Source organism: Eleutherodactylus coqui, chromosome 2 (assembly GCF_035609145.1).
Source record: "Eleutherodactylus coqui strain aEleCoq1 chromosome 2, aEleCoq1.hap1, whole genome shotgun sequence".
In the NCBI taxonomy this organism is placed as follows: domain Eukaryota; kingdom Metazoa; phylum Chordata; class Amphibia; order Anura; family Eleutherodactylidae; genus Eleutherodactylus; species Eleutherodactylus coqui.
The window spans coordinates 172215393-172228485 of NC_089838.1; the positions used below are offsets into that span (position 1 = coordinate 172215393).

At 42.5% G+C, this 13093-nt stretch overlaps 1 protein-coding gene across 1 annotated transcript in view; it reads left to right on the top strand.

Annotated features, from left to right (window-relative positions):
* The window catches only part of LOC136611931 (integumentary mucin B.1-like), a 73209-nt gene extending 60397 nt beyond the window's left edge, over positions 1 to 12812 (top strand). Inside the window, exons 11-15 of the mRNA XM_066591917.1 lie at positions 1835 to 1872; positions 4505 to 4618; positions 5430 to 5469; positions 6805 to 6946; positions 12369 to 12812. Coding sequence (XP_066448014.1) covers positions 1835 to 1872; positions 4505 to 4618; positions 5430 to 5469; positions 6805 to 6946; positions 12369 to 12537 — 503 coding nt within the window. The 3' untranslated portion in view covers positions 12538 to 12812. The remainder of the gene's footprint in view (positions 1 to 1834; positions 1873 to 4504; positions 4619 to 5429; positions 5470 to 6804; positions 6947 to 12368) is intronic.
* Positions 12813 to 13093: the final 281 nt, after the last annotated feature.

Consider the following 13093-nt stretch of genomic DNA (forward strand, 5'->3'; position numbering starts at 1 on the left):
CCCAGGAACGAGCTCCAAACAATGTTTTTGCAAGTTGGTCAGCAATTGAACAGCTTCATTTATGGACAGTAATCAGCAATACAATATGTGCCAAAATGTTTAAAAGCACGCTTGTTTGTCTCCATACAATTTTTATTATTGTCTTCAGAACATCCCTGTTTACACAGGGAGATGTGCTGCCAACATTTAAAGATCTTTGAAGCCACATTATAAAATGTCACCCCCCTACAAATGTGCATTTGCTTGTTTTTGTTATCTGATTGTTGTCACCTTCAAACAGGGCAACAATCATGTGAACAAGCATTGAGAGAAAACTTCATTCCTGATTATTGGCCCGTTTAAAAGGCCATTAAAGCTTTCCACCCCTTAAAATAAAACCCTGGATCCATCTGTGATGTGATGGTGGGGGCTCAACTGCTGGGACCCTCACCAATCATGAGAACTTGGGTCCTGAACACCCTCAAATGGATTGTGCAACAGTCACGCATGTGCAGTACTGCTTTATTAATTTTAATGGGACTGCTCGAGATTGCTGAGCACTTGAACTCTGCTATTACCAGCAGTCACGGTGGGCATATTTACCTGCAACTCCTTTCATGCTGGGACCTTCTTCTCTTTTTTAATTTGCAATTAATGTACAGTAATGGTTTTGGGCATCAAATGCATTGCCCAACATGTTGTCCATATTTCCAGCTTACCCATTAAAAAGTATTTGCATCTCAGACTTTTATGGCATATCAACAGTATATGCCATAAAAGTATGATATATATGTATCCCATGTATCTCAAGTACTGGCCCCTTCCCCATCTTCAGCTCAACTGTATGCAGCAGCCAGTGTGGGTAAGAAAATGGCCAAGTGGGCTGTTCAACGCTGTTTCTGTATCTCACATAGAAGGGAATGGGAGTTACAGAAACAGCAAAGCACAGCAAGCTACACTTGTTTTGCACTTCCCGAGATATTGAAACAGAGCAGTTCACTGTGCTGTGTTTCTGCAACTTCCATTCACTCCCATTCACAACACCATAGTACTGCCCCTTGACTGTTTCTGTACTCCTGGCCACCCCGCCTGTCATGTACAAAGGGGTGCGTATTGCCAGCTCAGTCATGGTTGGCTCCTATGTTTCTGTGATATTTTATATTTCAGAATTCATTGCTTCAGACTGAATGTGAACCATGGAAGCTTTTTATAACACCAGTAGCACATAACGATACACCTCAATTACTGTACTCTTTTCAGTGTACAACTAGCATAGGTCATGTTATGTTTCATTATAACTATTATAATACCAGTAAGGCTGAATGCCCATGGACAGATTATTGCTGTGGAAATCGCGGCCAGTCACCTGCCGCAAATTCCACAGCAGTGTCCGTCCATAGACATGCTGTGTTAAATGATTCTCCCCTGCCCATGAGCGGAAATCAACTGCGATTTTCAGTTCGCAGAGGAGAATCGCAGCATGTTCTATTCTATGCGGAAAAACACATGGACAGCTTCCATTGCAGTCAATGGAAGCAGTCCGTCCCGGGATATTCCGTGCAGTGGGCACTGCGGAAGTACCACGAGAAACCCCGTCACAGCCCAGCGCCAGCACATCATGCCCTGCACTGCGCATGCGCGGCAGCTGGCCAGATGTGACATTCGCAGCAGGGTCCAGAGAGGGGAGCATGGGGTCTCTAGGGGGCACCGGGTCTGATTCCACTTCGATATTTCCGACCTGGCCATGGGCATGAGGCCTAAAGGTAGTATTTAACTTTTGTTTGCCATTTTGGTTAATAATTAATTAAATGATTTATAATGGTGCCTAGTAATAGCAAATGTATTCTTTCAACAGAACCGATAACATGTAAACATAATGGCACAGACTACCCGGTTAGTAAACATGTAATTGTAAATGAATGATAAGTTCCTTCCATTTAATACATGTTTATGTTATCTTAAAATGTATTTACAGTGTATTAAGGTACCTTTTGCATGGGACGACTGACAAGCACATAAGGGCCCTAACAGACATCCCATAAACTACCGCCAAACTATTGCGTCGTTCAAGTGAATAGAGGCAAAAGCAGCCAGGGATCATTACAGCCTCCCACCTCCATTTACAGTAAAGGCCACTCTCACACATGCGCTTTTTACTGCGATTACCGAGGCGATGACAACGCCACAGTAATCGCGGTACAACAATCCCATTGATTTCAATAGGGGGCCTCACAGACCTGCTCTCGTACGCGGCGTTAGAAAACGCTGCGATTTTTGAGCGCTGTCTGTTATATTTTGGCACATATTTGCACTTTTGAATGCACTTCATCACCCATCACAATGATAGAAATTGAAGCGTTTTGCCGACGCTGTGAGTGAGAGTGGCCCAACATATCAAAAGTTTGGACCAGTGTGGGTCTGGGTGCTGAGACCCCCACCGATTGCTGAAATAAAGGGGCTGCAGCACTCAATCAATGTGTGCATTCACCTGTCATCTTCGGCTCCTCTCCATTGCTGAAGATTGATGCACAGATATCTATAGACATCTATGCATCCACCTTCATCTGCTGGGGAGAGCCAGCAGGCAACAATGACAGCAAAAGAGGCACAACAAGTGTGTGAGAAATAGAAAAATAATAAAGTATTTATCAAAAATAAACACAAATACAAAAATTATTTGCAGAGGCAGGCATAACCTTTCATCTTTATCTATTATTATGGAAAATTCAAAATAATAGAACCAGCTTTCCTTTCTAATCCAACCAGGAGAGACTTAGCAATGGCAATATTACTTTAATCCCCTCTCATCCCAGGATGTATAGGTACGTCCTGTGTGGGATAACGTTTGCGCAGAATGACATATATTTATGTCATATGAATGATATGGACTCAGGCGATGAGCCCACATCATCTGTAGCAGGAGTCGGCTGTGACTGACAGCAGTCCGCCCGCGGCATTGGTGGGGATTTGCGAGGACACTGATTCCTGCTGTTAATTTCTTATATGCCGTGATCAATTTACAGAATTAACAAAAAGAGGGATCTCCCTCTGTGACATTATTGCCCCTTCACCATAAAATTGCAGAGGGCCAATGGGTTGCCATAGCAATCATAGGCCTAGCAGTGGTCTCTGGGTCTGCCATAGCAATTACTGGCAAGTAAATCACACTACAAAAGTTCTTCAGTGCATTATCAAGTCCCCTAAAGAGACATAAAAAAGGAGAAAAAAAATAGTAAAGAAAAATTCATGCAAAAAGTAATAAAAAAAACCAAAACTTCTGAATGTTTCCTTTCTTTGTTCAAAAAAAATAAATGAATATAAAAGGCCATATGTTTGATATTGTCGTATCCATAACAACCTATATAATAAATTGAAAACACTTTTTGTCCCACATGGCCAACACTATTGAAAAAAGCAAACAAATTGAGGGAATCACTGTATCATGGCACTCATATAGTAATTTAGTTTTGTGAATGAGTCTTTAGGGATTGTTCACATGAGCGCTGTTTTAGCGCAGTATAGGTGCGCAAAGAAAGCTCACGTATACTACACTAAAACTCACGTGAATGGGCAATGTTTTATGCGCAGAAGATGTGAGCTTCACGCGCATGAAAATCGCGCAGTCACTGGAGCAGCTGTGCTTAAAAAAGCACAGCTGCTCCTGGAGGAGAGAGAGAGAAGAAGCCCTGCAGGGCTTTGGGATTTCCCCATAGCAGGGAGAGAGAAAGAGCGGGGCCATGGGGGATTAACCCATAGCCTTGCTCCGTCTTTCCCTGCTATGGGCTAATCCCCCATAGCTCCACGCTCTCTCCCTACTATGCAGGATTAACCCATAGCCCCGCTCTGTCTCTCCCTGCTCTGCGGATCCCTGGGGGATATTACCTTAGCACATAGAAAGTGGGTGGAGCTCCCTCCTCCCATGCTTTCAGGGAAGCCCTGTAACCCCACCCCCCTCTTTCCTCACAATAGGTAAATCCCTTGGGGGGGGGACATGGAGTCCCCTACTGCCCCCCAGGGCTGGAGGAATACGCTCGGGGAGTCCCCCTATCCCTGCAGGGACTAATAGGAGTTTATAGCAGGACATTTAAAATGTGCTTCTGGGCAGCAGGTTTTAAATGTTCTGCTGTGAGCAGTGGGGTATTCCCTCGGTCGTCTGAAATCTGCTTTTCTTGCACAGAAATTTCTATAGAATTCTGCTCCCATAGGAGTCAATGGAGACCCTTGTGCAGCTTGCACCAAAGATAGGTCAGGGCCTATCTTTTCTCACGGCACGGACCATAGATGCGGGCATTGTAGCCACACATGTCCTATCTTTGGCAGGTGCGAGTATTTTGCGCTTCTAAAATTATTTAATGTGAACACTTCTATAGGAAACCATTGGTTCCTATAGAAGCGCTTTCTGACATTGCTTGTGTGAACGAGCCCTAAGATGAAAAGGGTCAATTGCATACTTTTACAACAGCATTGCTTTACTTGCATACAATGTTTTTCACATATCTAAACACTGATCTTTATAATATTTTAGATCGATTACATATTCACGGATCCAAAAAATCCATGTGTTCGTTATACCTGTAAACAGACAGGTGTTTTTTCAGCACTGGTTGATACGTGTCCAAAACAGAAGTACTGCACAAAGGTGAGACTACTGATGGTAGTATTACTATAATTTTTTTTATTGATTGATTTGGTGTCCTTTGTAAGGTTATAGTCACACTCATTGGTACTCTATATACTATGTATATGTTTTAGTTTTTTTCCTTTTTAGGAAAAACACACATGCTGTACAATTATATTTAGACAGAAAAACTAATTAAACACACTTTTGACATATGCCTGCACAACAAATGCCTATGGATATGTTTTAATGTATATCTATATGCATTTTTTGATATATATATAACATGCGGAACTCAACTGACCAGAACTGCATGAAATGGGATGCTACTTCTATGAATGAAGCTTTTCCCTAGTAATGATAACTATATAAGTTTTTTTGTATATCTGTTTAAAAAAATATATCCTCAAATGATAAAAAGTAGTAAAAATAAGTCTCATTTGTTAAAGTATTCATTCACATATTTTCTGTGTTTACTTCTTGGAAGCTCTATGTTCACCAGGAGAACTACCATTACAGCCTCCACAGGAGTTGTTACCCAACAAGTCCTGAAAAACAAACCTGAATTCTATGTAGTGATCCTATATCTTCACACTTCTACTTCACTGCATAGCTTTCCAAATTTGTTGAACAGCTATCTAGGAAACATGAGAGGCACTCGTCATGTGGGCTGTAATGATAGCCATATTGGTTGTTGCTCACGTTTCTCAGACCCGGCTAAATAGAATTTTAAGTTGTCAAAAAAAAAAAAATTGCTCTTTCTTTGTAATATTAATATAAATCCCTCTTATGTGTCATAATCTATTCCTTTTTTTCTCTTTTGGGTTTATAGGACAGAAGAACATATGATAGCAATGGATGTTGCTATACTTGTAAGTGGTACAATATTAAATATATTGTGTTACTTTTAATTTTGCTTCTATGTGAAAAAGTACAAGCATGGGCTATATCAACATTAAGACAACTTTTATTATTTCATGAGTAATGCAAAAGACTTTTAAAAAGGTTTATACTGACAGTACTAAAGTACATTGAAGAGTGGGGACCCTATGACAAAAATTAAAATAGACCTGCATAATAGTGACAGGTTGCCACTAAGGATGAGCGAGTATACTCGCTAAGGCACTACTTGTTCGAGTAATGTGCCTTAGACGATCTCTCTCTCCCTCCCTCCCGCCCGCTCTCCCCTGCTCTCTGCCGCGACTCACCTGTCAGCCGCGGCGGTCCCCGAATCTTTATGGACGAGCAGGGAGATACTCGTCTAAGGCACATTACTCGAATGAGTAGTGCCTTAGCGAGTATACTCACTCATCCTTAGTTGCCACCCAAAACAAATGGGTCTAATGTTTGTTTCCTCCTCCACTTCCTTTCTATGGGGCAAATTCCCAACCCTGTTTGAAAACAATGCAGTTCCTCTGGATTGTGGAGTCCTGCACAATTTTTCATCACCCAGTGGTAAAGCAGATGGAATCAACTAGGGATTGGCCCCCTGTCTTCAAGGAGCCATGGGCAACCACATGGTCTGCCTTTATGGTATGTACGAGTATATGCCTCATGGCCAGGGGTCTTTTAGTGAAGGGATTAATGCCACAGCTGTGCACAAACTTAAATTCTACCCCTAAATGCTCACACACCCAATAAAGTGCTATTTTTTCTCACTTGCACACTTACCTAAATGTAAAAGAACTTGTTCACTCACACACCCATGCTTCCCATGAGAGGGTAAAGCAGAGGTAGGACCTGAAGGATAGTTGGCAACAAGAGAAGTGGTTCTGTCAGCAGAGTGACTTTTAGAGACTTCTTGCTCATTGATTTATCATGCTGAGTGATGATTCTGGTAATTTTGGTTTTCCTTTGAACACTAAATATCATCAGTTTCAACCTCTGTAGAGTATAGAGAAAATCAGGCTGAAAACAGATAGCATTATCCAATATTTCATAGCAATGGAAGAAATTAAACCTACTGTACATAAGGCTTTAGTTTGTTTCTTTGGAATTAATATATTGGAGTTCATGTTATCAACTTTGGCACTATGAAAACAGTGGCAATGTATACTATTGCATTAAATCTTCTTAAGCTTTTGTTTTTGTTAATTGGACTGGAAAAATTAAACCAGAATATTGATATACTGCTAAAGATACTTGGTCTTTTAAAATCTTATGGATCGTAAACTTGAATTCATGTTGCCTCACTTTCTTTCTTGCAGGTGACAACTCATGTAAGCCATCACCATCATCAATGGATTTAACAATTACTTACACAGACTCAGATGATTACACTCTAAGAAACTGTTCAGCCCTTGTTAAAATGGCAAAATGCAGTGGGGAATGTGAAGAAGCTAAACCAAGGTAATATTTCATAGATTAAATCTGTGTTTTAAAATGCTATTGTGAAGAAAACATTTGAAACCTGTAAAATATTGGTATTTGTTTGGTATTATTTTAATGAAAACGGAGTACTAAAATATTCCATAGCCCTATTTGTTGTAACTGTAGTATTAACATTGGTTATCTATCTCATGATATGTGAAAACAGAAGGCCAGAGAGTACATGTTGTGTATTTTGAACTGTCCTTGTTTTGCGCAGCATAACTTACTACCTGTCACCCCAATGGTAGCTTTGTAATGCCTACAAATAATTGGTTTGGGCCAAAATCCCAACATTTAGCTTGACAAAGACCTATTGATAATGGCCGAAACGTCGCTTCCCTTGTATGATGATGAGACTGTCATTTGGTATTCCTATTTGAAACATAAAGCTGCTTTTTATTTGCACCTAAATCTGGAATTTGCTGCCTGTTTTCTCTTAATTTGGACTTCGGTTTACTTGGGAGTTGGATCCAATCCCAGCTCAGGCGTGCAATCAGTTTGCCTTTATAAACCCCCCCCCCCCCTGATGGGATGTGGTGAGTGCTGCTGAACACTATCCTCTTTATCTGAAAATCCCAACTTTGAACTGCATCTGAGGCCACAGTCAGAGAATGGCAATATACTCTACACCAAAGCATAGTTTGTTTGTCTGCTCTGCTGTGTTAGAAGAAGGGTTACCACTGGGGGTGCTGGTGTCTGGTCTGTGCAGGCTGCTCTTCTTGGCGTGGCTGGGGCCAGGGCTGGCAGCTCTGTCTGGGGTTCCCCCCCCCCCCCCCCGCGTTCGTGGTTGGTCGCGGCGGCCTGTCTCGCACCCTGCGCTGGCATGCCGGCCTGCTGGTTGGCTGCGCGGTGCTCGGGTGAGTGCACGCCGTCGGGGGAGGTGCTTTTATGACTCCCTTCAGGCATCAGGTGACTTATCTCCGCCCCCTTGGGCAGGGTGGGTCTGCATATAAGCCTTGCTGGCCCAGACCTCTGTGCCAGTGTTTTTGTTTTGACTAAGTCCTGACTATACCCGCATTCCTTGACTTGACGTTTGTGCTTAGATCTCTGCTTGTTTCTTGGACTTTGCCTTTGCCTTATCCTCCTGTACCTTGCTCATGACCTTTTGGTTGTGACGCGGCTTGCTTCCTGACTATTCTCTGGTTTGCGTCATGTACCTCGCTCGTGACCTTTTAGTTTTGACCCGGCTTGCTTCCTGACTTGTCTCTGGTTTGTGTCTCCCTGTCCTCGTCGTCACACGGTTTCCACCTGTTTGTTCCCTGTCCCTCCTTCTTGGGGTCCCTGACACCAGTGCAGCATAGGGACCGTTGCCCAGTTGTCGCTCAGGGGTTTAACCCAGAGGGGCAAGTAGGTACGGACACGGGAGAGGGTTGGCGTAGGGAATCCCTGTCCATCTGCCATGGCCAGCCCTAACCTACTGCTATATATGCTGACAGCTGCATAAATGTACACACTGCATACTGTCCCTAAGTACAGAGCATATTTTGTGTAGACATAAAAGGTTCATGCAGCTTCTCTCCCTGGTTCCTCCAATATAACCCACTTTATCTTGTATGCTGGTATACAGTATTTCACACCTGCAGTAAAATATCATCTCTTCGGAATGTCTCCATAAGTAGAGTCCACATTTTTCTATAGGCCTGCAGCTTATCTGGTCCCTCCATACAACCCACTTTATCCTCTGTGCTAGTATACCATTTTTCACACCAGCAGCAATATCTACACTGCAGAGAATCTCTCCCTAAAATCAAACCATGTTTTGTATAGGCATATAAACATAATGCAGCTTCTCTGTCCTGTGCTCAGATGTAACCTGGCTGCTGGTAATATAGTGTCTATGTTATGTATGACTAAGGTATGGAATGCAGGTGTCAAATGAAACTGCTGCCCATATGCAAGATGGAGAACACATAGTTAACGCACCCTGGCTGCTGATTGGCTGCAAGCTGACCTTTGTAGCAGGCGTTATGGGAAATTCGATTCCCCCCCCCCCCCCCCCAATTTTCGCCCAAAACACGATTGACTACTAGGTTTAAAGTATTTGAAGGGGATGAATAAATGGTTGGCTAAGAATCTTTTGTTATATTAATTATCTGGGAATTCCTCAAGCCAGTGATATATACCACTACTCCAGAGGCCCCACTCTGTGTAATAGATCCTGTTAGGATAGGTGCTGACATAGCTAAACATAGATAGAAACAACTACACAACAGTCCTGAAAACTATGAATTCCCGATCTTAAGGTTTCTAGTCATTCAACATAGAAGCAGCCAGACAAATCCTGTGAAATAAAATGTTATAAAAGTGCTGCGAGACCATTTTAAAAGAAACCTACAATAAGTGTACAAAATAAAGTACCGTATATACTCAAGTAGAAGTCTAGTTTTTCAGTACATTTTTTTATGCTGAAAAAGCCCCCCTCGGCTTATACTCGAGTGAGGTAAAAAATAAAAAAAAAAAACAATACTCCTCTCCCAGCCGGCGCCTGTGTCCCCGGCGGTGTGGCAAGCTGCTCGAGAATTCTACCCGCTGTCATCTCCCTGCTCTGCTTTGAATTCTACCGCCGTCAGCGCTGTGTAAGTAAGTGCTGTGATTGGATCGAGCGCCAGGTTTTTTTTTAACCATTTAGGAGACGTGCAAATTTAACATTAACCCTTTATGACGCGGCCCCCTTTTTTTCCCATTTTCGTTTTTTCCTCCCCACTTTAAAAAAATCATAACTCCTTTATTTATCCATCGACGTCGCTGCACAAGGTCTTGTTTTTTTGTGGGACGAGTTGTATTTTTCAATGGTGCTATTTATTGTACTGAAAAACTTTTACAAAATTCTAAGTGGAGTAAAATGTAAAAAAAAAATGACATTCCGCCATCTTTCAGTGGGTCTTGTTTCTACGGCACACAAACTGCAAAAAAAAATATGACATGATAACTTTATTCTATGATTACTACGATACCAAACTCGTATAGTTTTTTTTTTTTACTGTACTTCTTTTTTATTTTTGCTTTTTTTTTTTTTTAAAGCTCCCCTGGGAGGCTACAACATGCGATGCTTTAATCGCTCCAGAGGGCTGCTCCTAAGGCAGCCCTGGAGCTGCCATGACAACTGTACAGCTCCCTGTAATCTCACGTGTGGGGGCCGTATGGGAACCCCAAACATAGTTTGAGGGATTTAAATGCCACTGTCAGAATTGACAGCGGCACTTAAAAGGTTAATAGCCGCGATCAGCCGCGTGGCCGATTGCAGCTATTGCCCGCGGGTGTCTGCTGTAATAAACAGCTGACGCTTGCGCTTTATGAAGAAAGGGTCACCCCCCGACCTCTCTTCATACATACCCCGACACTCCAGGATGTAAATGTATGTACTGGAGCAGGAAGGGGTTTATTATCAACATTTTGAGGAACATTTTGTTTTTCTACACCAAGCCATAGGTGTCAGAATGATAGATACCCTTACAAATGACCTTATTTTAAAAAAATACACATTTGAATATATTCACAGAGGGGTGTCGGGAGTATTTTGACCCTTTGTTTTCTTTTCAGGAGTTAAAGCAATTTAGAGGAGAGAAAAAATAAAATGTCATTTGTGCAAATATGTCATTTTAAAGACAGTTTTGTTTTTCCTATAGTGCACCTTAAAATGAGGATTTACACCACAAAATGGATCCCCCTGTTTGTCCTGTGTTCACAAACCTATCCTTTGTGGCCCTAATCTTATATCTGTATGCACAGCGGGGCCCAAAATTAAAGGTGCAGCCGGTGATTTCAGAACAGACATTTTGCTTGAAGTTTCAGGCCCCATTGCCCACTTGTAGAGCCCTTGAGTGGCCAAAGCGATAGAGAACCCCCACAAATGACCCCATTTGAAACTTTCAACTGTCTTTTAACTTTTACGTGATCACCGTTATCCACCACGGTCCTGTATCACGGCTGTCAGCTATCTTTAGTAGCCAGAAGATTTTAAATTTTATGGGCCCTCCTTAGCTTCTGTGCTTCGAACTTTTTTTTCTTTCCTTTTTTTTTTACTCTTTTTCTTACTTTTGCATGATCGCTGTTATCCATTGGATAACAGCGATCATGTGACCGGGAACCGCATACAGTGGCTCCCGGTGACAGCTCTCTGCTCTCGGTTACTAATACAGTCCAGGAAACGTGAGTTTTTAAATTTCCCGGGCGTCTGCGCATGCACGTGATGTAATGATGTCTGGTGCGCATGCGCAGAAGACTGGCGTCAGGTCCTGGAGGACCAGAACACGGTAGAAACTTGCGGAGGATGGGGGTGAGTATCCTCAGCTCTCCTTACAGATCTGATTTGTAAGGGCAGCTGAAATTTTAACTTTATTTTACTTTGCATTGACTTTAATGCGATCGTGGAAGAGGGTCTTTTTAACGGCACTAGGGATTAAATCCCAGCAAAGCAGGATGTAAAAAGTTTATGGGGTGGTCACTAAGAGGTTAAGTAATTGCCATATGTGTATTTAGGTAAATGTTTCTTTGTCCATAATATAGAAATTCTGGAACATGTTTCCTTAGGCCTCATGTCCACGGGATAATTGTTATTTAAAATCCTCAGCATTTTTCCTGCATGCGGATCCGCGCCCCATAGGGATGCATTGGACACCCGCAGGTAGTTAAATACCTGCGGATGTCATTTTCCCTTCAGGCGCGGATTGCGTGTGCGCGGAAAAAAAGGCGATATGCTCCATTTTTGTGCGGGTCTCCCACGGGGACGGCTCCCGCAGGCTTCTATTGAAGCCTGTGGAAGCCGTCCAGATCCGCAGAACACCCGTACCTGAATTAAACGTACCTGTCTGGACGCTGTGGATCTTCCCTCCGTCGCGGCTGGGTCTTCTTTCTCCAGCTGCAACGGAGGGAAGATCTGCAGTGTCCGGACAGGTGAGTTTAATCTTATTTTTAGCCTCATGTCCCCGGGAAGGGAGGGACCCGCTGCGGGATTCTGCATGGAGAATCCACGGCGGGCCTGATATTCCCCGTGGACATGAGGCCTTAGAGTACTGCATTGCACCATTTGTCTGTTATTTCTCCTAGAAATTGACAAATGGGTTTTACAATTCCACTTTTCAAACAAATGTAGCCCTATAGAGTCTGGCACTGTCAGCACCGAATGGCTGATTGGACGTTATCAGATTCTGGTAACTGCCAGTTGTCAATTTATTCATAAAGGAGGAGTAACAAAGGAACAGTAACAATGTGGAGTTCTAAGAAAAAAGTTCCACAATGATTTTTTCACAAAGAATATAAGTATTGACTAAAACAGACCTGTAAGGAATTCTGACAAGTCATCTATAACTGTTGCTTTCAGCCACAATCATACTTCCTATTTCCTAGGTATATGCACCTTATTGAACAGTCATGACCTAACAGCTTTTTCTTTATTTCTCAGATATGACACAGAAATTCATAAAATAGTGAGTGACTGTTACTGCTGCACTGATGCAACATCTGAAGAGAGGGATATTGAGCTAGCCTGTGAAGATGGGAGCATTGAATTATATACTTACAGCCATATAACATCTTGCAGTTGTCATGCTTGTTCTCTTGAGTTTACTTAGGATAATCAGACTTCAATTGTATATGTATATCAAAAGTAGTTCTTTAAGAAATTCTACTACTGAGCTTTAAGATACTTTGCACTGTAGTGTGCATTGCTGTCTCCTTATTACAGCATATATTTTCATATTCATTGAGCAATAAAACATAATTACGGTTTCCTGATTAACTGGTATCAATTTTAAAATGGGTGTTAATTTTCAATAGACATTTAGAAAAGGAACTACTGTATAAGTTCAAGTGTATCTACTCCTTCAATAAAGCATAAATCTTCAAAGTTTGTGTGACAGTTATTCTTTCTCATTGGTGGTTTAGTTGCTAGTAGAGATGAGCGAACATACTCGGATAAGCACTACTCGTCCGAGTAATGTGCTTTATCCGAGTACCTCTCTGCTCGTCCTGAAAGATTCGGGACGCGCTGCGGAGCGGGGAGCTGTAGGGGAGAGCGGGGAGGAACAGAGGGGAGATCTCTCTCTCCTTCTCTCCCGCCCGCTCTGCCCCGCTCCCCGCTGCGACTCACCTGTCAGCAGCGGAGCGCCCCGAATTTTTCAGGACGAG